We start from the raw sequence: 10,375 nt of genomic DNA, 5'->3' as shown, positions 1-10,375 counted from the left end.
CTGCCTTGGATGGTGATTCTGTCGATGCCCTGGTTGCTCACTGTGCACCAGCTGCGCCCGTACCTTGGGAAGTCTGACTTGGCCATGGTGGTCCACGCTTTGGTTACATCCCGTTTAGACTACTGCAACACTCTCTATGTGGGACTGCCCCTGAAGACTGCCCGAAAGCTGCAGTTAGTCCAACGCTCAGCAGCCAGATTACTAACGGGTGCTGGGTCCAGGGAGCACACCACTCCGCTGTTACACCAGCTCCACTGGCTGCCAATTCGCTTCCGAGCACAATTCAAAGTGCTGGTGTTGACCTATAAAGCCCTAAACAACTCCGGCCCTGTTTACCTCTCCGAACATATTCTCCCCTACGAACCATCAAGATTATTAAGATCATCTGGAGAGGCCCTGCTCTCGGTCCCACCGGCCTCGCAAATGCATCTGGTGGGGACGAGGGACAGGGCCTTCTCGGTGGTGGCCCTTCGACTCTGGAACTCTCTCCCACCGGAGATCAGAACCACCCCTTCTAATGTAATATGAATTGTATAATAATAATAATAGTAATAATAATAATGGATAATAATGTAATATAATTGTATAGTAATAATAATAATAATAATGGATAATAATATTATAGTGGGGTTGGACTAGATGCCCTTTGGGGTTCCCTTCCAACCCCAAATAATGGGTAATAATGTAATATGAATTGTATAATAATAATAGTAGTAATAATAATAATAATAATGGATAATAATGTAATATAATTGTATAATAATAATAATAATAATAATAATAATAATGGATAATAATATAATAGTGGGGTTGGTCTAGATGGCCTTGTGGGTTCCCTTCCAACCCCAAATAATGGGTAATAATGTAATATGAATTGTATAATGATAATAATAATAATAATAATAATAATAATGGATAATAATATGATAGTGGTGTTGGGCTGGATGGCCTCCGATTGGAGGAGCCCAGGCACAGGCCAATGGGGGCCAATGGGGGCGGGCTCGGGCTATTCGCCTCCACCCACCCACCCGTCCGTCCACCCACCCGTCCACTTTTGCCATGGGATGTCCGGCAAAGGCAAAGGGTCTCTGCGCCCGCTTCCTTGGCTTCGGGATCCTCCTCCTCGGCTGTGGGACAGGTAGGGACCCCTTTATGGGGAATATCAATCAATCAATCAATCAATCAATCAATCAATTTATCTCTCTATGTGGGTCAAGCTTCCCTATCCCAAAAGCTCAGGACGCATACATGTTTTGGATTTTGGATTATTCATTTTTCTATTCTATTAAATTCTTCTTCTTCTTCTTCTTCTTCTTCTTCTTCTTCTTCTTCTTATATTCTTATTAATATTGTTACATTATTATTTTATATTACTTTACATTAATATTATTATCAATACTGTTATTATATTACACTATTATCATTGCATTATTATTCTTATTAATTAATACTATTATATTACATTATTATTGATATCATATTACATTGCATTACATTATTATTATTATTATTATTATTATAGATTATTATCTTATTGTGATTAACATTATTATGTTACATTATTATTGATATTATTATTGTTGTTGTTATTATTATTGATTATTATCTTATTGTGATTAATACTATTATGTTACATTATTATTATTATTATTATTGTTATTATCTTATTTTGATTAACACTATTATATTACATTGTTATTGATATTATTATATTACATTGCATTACATTATTGTTATTATTATTGTTATAGATTATTATCTTATTGAGATTAACACTATTATATTACATTATTATTGATATTATTATATTACATTGCATCATATTGCATCATATTATTATTGTTACTGTTATTTTTATAGATTATTATTGCGATTAATACTATTGTATTACATTATTATTGATATTATTATATTACATTATTATTGTTATTATTATTATTATTATACATTATTATCTTATTGTGATTAATCCTATTATGTTATATTATTATTGATATTAATATATTAAATTGCATTACATTATTATTGTTATTAGTGTTATAGATTATTATTGTGATTAATACTATTATATTACATTGTTATTGATATTATTATATTACATTGTATTACATAATTTTTATTATTGTTATTATTATTATAGATTATCTTATTGCGATTAATACTATTATTATTGTTATTATTATTATTATTATTAGATTATTATTTTATTGTGAGTAATACTATTATGTTACATTATTATTAAAGCAATGTATGTAATATTAGGTAAATGGTGATTGAGTTATTTGCCGGAGTCTTCTGCCCCGCCGGGTCCTCCCTCCCAATTAGCGCCAATTATCCTTGACGAGCGATGCCACTCCCCCCCCCCCCAATTAGTGCATTTTCTGGCCTGGGAAGGCATGCGAGGGGCCGTTCCCATTGAGGTCAATGCAAAACATCCCTTTCATGGGGAGACAGACACAAAGAAGCATTGTCTGGGTCCCAAGGTCTGGTCAACTCCAATGCTTTTGGAAGTTATACTCCGAATTTGCACTCAGAAATGAGTCCCTGAAGTAGAGCAACCCAGAACGTAAGACTCCAAAACAGAGTAACCTAAAACCTCAAACTGACCGAAGTAGAGGGACCCAGATGGTGAGGCTCCCAGGTGGTGAGGCTCCAAAACAGTTACCTAGAACTCAATGAAGTTGTGTGGACCAGAACATTAGACTCCAAAACAGAGCTACCTAGAACCTCAAACTCACTGAAGTAGAGGGACCCAGATGGTGAGGCTCCCAGGTGGTGAGGCTCCAAAACTGTTGCCTAGAACTCAATGAAGTAGAGCGGACCAGAACGTAAGACTCCAAAACAGAGTTACCTAGAACCTCAACCTCACTGAAGTAGAGGGACCCAGATGGTGAGGCTAGTTACCTAGGACCTCAAACTCACTGGAGTAGAGGGACCCAGATGGTGAGGCTCCCAGGTGGTGAGCCTCCAAAACAGTTACCTAGAACTCAATGAAGTAGAGCGAACCAGAACGTAAGACTCCAAAACAGAGTTACTAGAACCTCAAACTTACTGAAGTAGAGGGACCCAGATGGTGAGTCTTCCTGGTGGTGAGATTCCAAAACTCGTTACCTAAAACTCAATGAAGTAGATTGGACCAGAACGTAAGACTCCAAAACAGAGTTACCTAGAATCTCAAACTCACTGAAGTAGAAGGACCCAGATGGTGAGGCTCCCAGGTGGTGAGGCTCCAAAAGAGTTACCTAGAACTCAATAAAGTTGAGTGGACCAGAACATAAGACTCCAAAATAGTTACCTAGAACCTCGAACTCACTGAGGTAGAGGGACCCAGATGGTGAGGCTCCCAAAGAGTTACCTAGAACTCAATGAAGTAGAGCGGACCAGAACGTAAGAGAACCTGAGAATAGAACCTGAGAATAGAACCAACAAGAAACTAGAACCAGCAGTAGAACTACTTAGAACCTAGACCCAATAGTAAAGTTATCTAGGACATAGACTCCAAATTAGAGCAGGAAACTCTATTTGGAAATTGGGCTTAAAATTAGAACCAACGAGAAACTAGACCTCACAGTAGAGCTACCTATAACTTTTGAACCAGCATCACAACCAACAGTAGAGTTATCCAGAACTGAAATGAGAATATGAAAGTATGGGCTACCTGGAAGTTACACCCAATGTTAGACCGAAAAGTAGAACCAAGGAGAAATTAGACCCAGCAGTAGAGCTGTCTAGAACGCAGACCCCAATGAAGAGTGAGCTAGAACCCAGATAAGAAAATACATATGGTTTTTATTATGGTTCTCCTGCAGCCTCGTTGGCGGTGAGGGTCTCGGTGGCGGCCAGCAGCATCCAGGTGGTCCGAGGGGGCAGCGCCCTCCTGCCTTGCTCCTTCCAGACCACGGCTCCGCTTGACCGGCTCAACATCATCTGGACCGTGGACCCGTCTTCGGACCCCGGGAGACCCCAACAGGTGAGTCCAAACTGCATCCATTGCACAGGGAGATAGAAAGATAGATAGATAGATAGATAGACAGACAGACAGACAGACAGACAGACAGACAGACAGACAGACAGATAGAGGGATAGATAGATCAAAGGATAGACAGAGAGATAGAGAGATAGAAAGGAACATATAGAAAAGAGATAGAAAGATAAATAGATAGATACAGATAGATCAATAGAAAGATAGATCAAAGGGTAGATAGATAGATAGATAGATAGATAGATAGATAGATAGATAGATAAATAGAAAGATAAATAGATCAAAAGACAGATGGATAGACAGACGGAGGTATGGATGGATAGATGGATAGAAGGATGGATGGATGGATGGATAGAAGGATGCATGGATGGATAGAAGGATGGATGGATAGATGGATGTATGGATGGATTGATGGAAGGATGTATGGATGGATAGAAGTATGTATGGATGGATAGAAGGATAGAAGGATGGATGGATGGATAAATAGAAGGATGGATGGATGGATGGATAGAAGGATGGATGGATGGATGGATGGATAGAAGGATGGATGGATGGATGGATGGGTAGAAGGATGGATGGGTAGAAAGATGTATGTATGTATGTATGTATGTATGTATGTATGTATGGATTGATGGAAGGATGTATGGATGGATAGATGTATGGATGGATGGATAGGATGGGTGGATAAAAGGATGGATGGATGGATAGATGTATGGATGGATGGATGCATAGATGGATGGATGGATGAATGGATGGATAGAAGGATGGATGGATAGAAGGATAGAAGGATGTATGGATGGATAGAAGGATGTATGGATGGATAGAAGGATGTATGGATGGATAGATGGATAGGTGGACGAATGGATAGATAGAAGGATCGATGGATGGACGGATGGATAGATAGAAAGATGGATGGATGAATGGATAGAAAGAAGGATGGATGGATGGATGGATGGATGGATAGAAAGAAAGATGGATGGACAGATAGATAGAAAGAAGGATGGATGGATGGACGGATGGATAGATAGATGAACGGAAAGAAGGAAGGAAGGCTAGATAGATGATAGACCAGACACGGGCCAACTTTGGTCCTCCAGGTGTTTTGGACTACAACTCCCACAATCCCTAGCAGCCTGCCAGCTGATGCTTGTGTCCCTCCCTCCCTCCCTCCCTCCCTCCCTCCCTCCCTCCCTGTGCGTGTGGGGCAGGTGTTGTCCTACGAAGGGGGCCAGGTGGTGGAGAGCGTGTCGGGCTTCACGGGCCGGGCGTCCTTCGCCTTCCCCCCCACGGCCAGCGCCACCCTCCTCCTCAACGACACCCGAGGCTCCGACAGCGGCCGGTACCAGTGCAGCGTCCTCAACCCGCCCGACAACCAGCTGCCCAACATCGGGGTCGTCCAGCTCACCGTCTTCGGTAACCCACATTGCGGGGTGGGCTAGATGGCCTTTGGGGCCCCCTCTCAATTCTAAGATTCATATATTATTATTTTAATATATCATCATATTATTATATATTATTATTATGTATTATTTTATTATTATTCTATGCATATATTATTATAATGATATTATGATATTATGATATGGTATTATTATTATTATTATTATATGGACTCTTGCCTTTCAGTGCCGCCATCGGGCCCGCAGTGCTGGCGTGAGGGCGACTCGGGCGAAGGGGACGGCCTACGATTTGCGTGTTCGGTGGGCGACGGGGTGCCCCACCCCACCTTCACCTGGGAGAAAATCCCGGCCGACGCCTGGCACCCTTTGGTTACCACCTACGAAGGTAAGCAAGGAGGGGATGATGGCCATCTGCCGGGAGGGTTTTCCTTGCGTCTCCCTGCCTGCCTGCCTGGTGGAAAGAACAGGGTTGGACTAGATGGGCTTTGGGAGCCCCTTCCCACTCTAGCAAATGCCAATGGGCTTTCCTTCTTCGAGGAACTTTCAGCAGATGGGCATCTTTCAGGAGGGATTGAATCGAATGTCAGAATGGGGTTGGACTGGATGGCCTTTGAGGTTCCCGCCCAATTAGCATCTCAATATTATCATCATCATCATCATCATCATCATCAATATAGTATAGTATATTATTATTTTATAGTTTATTATTATTATAGTAATATATTATTATTATTATTATTATTATTAATGGCCTTCCAACTAGCATCCTATTATTATATTATTATTATTATTACTATTAATATAGTATATTATTATTTTATAGTTTATTATATAAATATATTCTTATTATTATTACTATTAATATAGTATAGTATATTATAGTTTATTATTATTGTAATATATTATTATTATTATTATTATAGTATATTATTATTTTATAGTTTATTATTATAGTAATATATTATTATTATTATTACTATTAATATAGTATAGTATATTATATTATAGTTTATTATTATTGTAATATATTATTATTATTATTATAGTATATTATTATTTTATATTTTATTATTATAGTAATATATTATTATTATTATTATTATTATTAAGCAGGGGCAGAATGACTATCTGTTTGGAGGGATTTGTGTTTGTGGCCTTCCAGCTAGCATCCTATTATTATTATTATTATTACTACTATTACTACTACTAATATAGTATATTATTATTTTATAGTTTATTATTATAGTATTATTATTATAGTATTATTATTATAGTATTATTATTATTATTATTATTATTATTATTATTATTATTATTATTATTATTATTAATCAGGGGCAGAATGGCCATGTGTTGGGAGGGATTTATTTGTGTTTATTTTTGGACTTCCAACTATCATCCTATTATTACTATTATTTTTATTATTATTATTACTAATATAGTATAGGATATTATTATTTTATAGTTTATTATTATTATAGTAATATATTATTATTATTAAATATAGTATATTATTATTTTATAGTTTATTATTATTATAGTAATATGTTATTATTATTATTACTGTTATTATTATTAAGCAGGGGCAGAATGGCCATCTGTAGGGAGGGATTTATTTGTGTTTATTTGTGGCCTTCAAACTAGCATCCTATTATTATTATTATTACTACTACTACTACTACTACTACTGTATAGTATATTATTATTTTATAGTTTATTATTATAGTATATTATTATTATTATTATTGGGATATTATTATTTACCTATTATTATTATTGCTATTACATTATTATTATTATTATTGATATAATATTATTATTTCACTATTATTATTACTGTTGATGATGATGATGATGGGCAGGTGACCGCCGGGCCTAATATTATTAAATGATAACAATATTATTATTATTATTATTATTATTGCTATTATATTATTATTATTATTGATATAATATTATTATTTCACTATTATTATTACTATTGATGATGATGATGATGGACAGGCGACCGCCGGGCCTTGCTGACGCTGCACAACGTGACGTCGTCGGCGTCCGGACTGTACCGCTGCACGGCCTCCAACATGCTGGGCTCAGCTTCCTGCGCCCTGGAGCTCCACGTCCACCTCCGTGAGTGACCCCCTCTTGGCCCTCCGATCCAGAACTGCCTTGGCGATCCAGAACCGCCTTGGGCGATCCGGAACCGCCTTGGGCGATCCGGAACAGCCTTGGGCGGCCCGGAACCGCCTTGGGCAATCCAGAACCGCCTTGGCCTTTCGAGAACCGCCTTGGCGATCCACAACCGCCTTGGCCTTTCCAGAACTGTCTTGGCCTTTCTAGAACCACCTTGGCGATCCAGAACCACCTTGGCCTTTCCAGAACTGTCTTGGCCTTTCTAGAATCACCTTGGCGATCCAGAACCGCCTTGGCCTTTCCAGAACTGTCTTGGCCTTTCTAGAACCACCTTGGCGATCCAGAACCGCCTTGGCCTTTCCAGAACCGCCTTGGCCTTTCCAGAACTGTCTTGGCCTTTCTAGAACCACCTTGGCGATCCAGGACCGCCTTGGCCTTTCCAGAACCGCCTTGGCCTTTCTAGAACCACCTTGGCCTTTCCAGAACTGTCTTGGCCTTTCTAGAACCACCTTGGCGATCCAGGACCGCCTTGGCTTTTCCAGAACCGCCTTGGCGACCCAGAACCGCCTTGGCCTTTTGAGAACCGCCTTGGCCTTTCCAGTACCGCCTTGGCAATCCACAACCGCCTTGGCCTTTCCAGAACTGTCTTGGCCTTTCTAGAACCACCTTGGCCTTTCCAGAACCACCTTAGCCTTTCCAGAACCGCCTTGGCCTTTCCAGAACCGCCTTGGGTGATCTAGAACCGCCTTGGCTGCCGCGTCACCTTCTGGGCTCCTTCTTTTCCAGCTCCGGACGGGGCCACCTCGCTGGTGGTGGGCATTGCCCTCCTGCTGGCCATGGGCACGGTCCTCCTGGCTCTGATGGCCCTCGTCCTCTGGCTCCACCAGCGTGGACTCCGGAAGCAGAGGGAAGGCGCCCACCACGACCACGACGACGAGGAGTCCCATAACGAAATACGGTAATAACAACAATCAATCTCTACACGTAATAATCCACTGACCTTGCGGGTTAGAGTGACCACCACATCCCAGTGTTCCTTGCTCTCTCCATTGGTGGGGAATTTGCATGACCCCGCCCACTGCCTCTCCCTTGATCCTTCCCTATGTTCCTTTCTCTCTCCATGGGTGTGGAATTTGCTCGAATGATGGACCAACACCACACTTGGCACACAGACCCCCCCCCCCCCGTGACCCACGGGGATGGACCATGGGTGATGGGATTTGCAGTACCTTCACTCACTTCCAGAGACCACTGTGGCCACCACAAATGATGGATCTAAGCTACCCTTGACATACGGACCCCCCACGACCCACGATACATGACCCACTGGTTTGGGGGGGAGGTGGACCACAGATGATGGGATTTGCAGTACCTTCACTCACTTCCAGAGACCACTGCGACCACCACGAATGATGGACCTACACCACACTTGGCACACGGACTCCACTATTGGTGGAGATGGACCACAGATAATGTGATTTGCAGTACCTTCACTCACTTCCAGAGACCACGAATGATGGACCTAAACCACACTTGACACAAGGAGCCTACCCCCCATAACCCACTATACATGACACACGGATGATGGGTTTTGCAGTACTTTCACTCACTTCTGGAGACCACTGTGACCACCACGAATGACGGACCTGAATCACACTTGGCACACAGACCCTCCTCCATGACCCACTGGTGCAGTTTGGGGGGTGGTGGACCCTAGATGATGGGATTTGCAGTATCTTCACTCACTTCCATAGACCACTGCAACCACCATGAATGATGGACCTAAACCACACTTGACACAAAGAGCCCCCCCCCCCCATAACCCACTATACATGGCCCACGGGGATGGACCACGGGTGATGGGATTTGCAGTAGCTTCACTCACTTCCGGAGACCACTGCGACCACCACGAATGACGGACCTGATTCATACTTGGCACACGGACCCCTCCATGACCCACAATACATGACCCACTGGTGTGGTTGGGGGGGGGATGGACCACAGATGATGGGATTTGCAGTAGCCTCACTCACTTCCAGGGAGACCACTGTGACCACCATGAATGACGGACCTAAACCACACTTGGAACAAGGACCCCCCATGACCCACTTTACATGACCCACAGGTGTGGTTTGGGGGGGGGGTGGACCACGGAAAATGGGTTTCTAGGATGATGGTTGTGATGATCCCTTCTTCCTCCGCAGGATGGACAGCTTCTCCTTGGGGCGCCTGCGGGTGGCCAAAGGGGGTCCCCCGCCTGCCCGGCCCCTCTGGGTCTTCACCAGCGCCGCCCCCAACGCCACCTTCGCCCACCGAGAGTGGAGGACCACCGCGGCCACGCCCACCCTGCCGGGCGGGACCGCTGACCCCCACGCGCCCCTCGAAGAGGAAGAGCCCCTCCCCGCCCCCGGCCCCTTCCCCAGGCCCACCGGGTTCCTGGTCTAGGGAAGGCCCCCCCCCCCAAGGAAGGAACCACCCGATCCCTCCCAACAGATGGACATTCGGCCTCTGCGTCATAGAATCCCAATTGGAAGACACCAACAGGGTCATTTGGTTCAACAGGAAGGCACCACCCGATCCCTCCCGACAGATGGACATCCGGCCTCGGATAAACAATAATAAATTCAATAAATAATAATAATATCATAATCAATGAATAATCCCATATCATTCTCGAGTTGGGAGAGAGTCCCAGGGTCATTCTGGCGAACGGAAAGGCACCACCCGATCCCTCCCGACAGATGGACACCCGGCCTCTGCGTCATAGAATCCCAATTGGGAGACACCAACAGGGTCATTTGGTTCAACAGGAAGGCACCACCCGATCCCTCCCGACAGATGGACATCCGGCCTCTGCGTCATA

The 10,375-nt window shown here is 42.7% G+C and overlaps 1 protein-coding gene across 1 annotated transcript; it reads left to right on the top strand.

The window, feature by feature from the left end:
- The first annotated feature begins 1,034 nt into the window (after window positions 1-1,034).
- On the top strand, window positions 1,035-10,161 carry LOC132764551 (immunoglobulin superfamily member 11-like). Its single transcript, XM_067472576.1, has 7 exons — window positions 1,035-1,138; window positions 3,810-3,970; window positions 5,191-5,395; window positions 5,609-5,767; window positions 7,387-7,509; window positions 8,299-8,470; window positions 9,717-10,161. Exons 1-7 carry the CDS (start codon window positions 1,060-1,062, stop codon window positions 9,955-9,957), a joined length of 1,140 nt encoding a protein of 379 aa, XP_067328677.1. The 5' UTR covers window positions 1,035-1,059; the 3' UTR covers window positions 9,958-10,161.
- Window positions 10,162-10,375: the final 214 nt, after the last annotated feature.

Source organism: Anolis sagrei, chromosome 12, assembly GCF_037176765.1.
Source record: "Anolis sagrei isolate rAnoSag1 chromosome 12, rAnoSag1.mat, whole genome shotgun sequence".
Taxonomy (NCBI): domain Eukaryota; kingdom Metazoa; phylum Chordata; class Lepidosauria; order Squamata; family Dactyloidae; genus Anolis; species Anolis sagrei.
The sequence above is the reverse complement of the archived record's forward strand: the minus strand, read 5'-3'. Positions and strand labels throughout refer to the sequence as shown.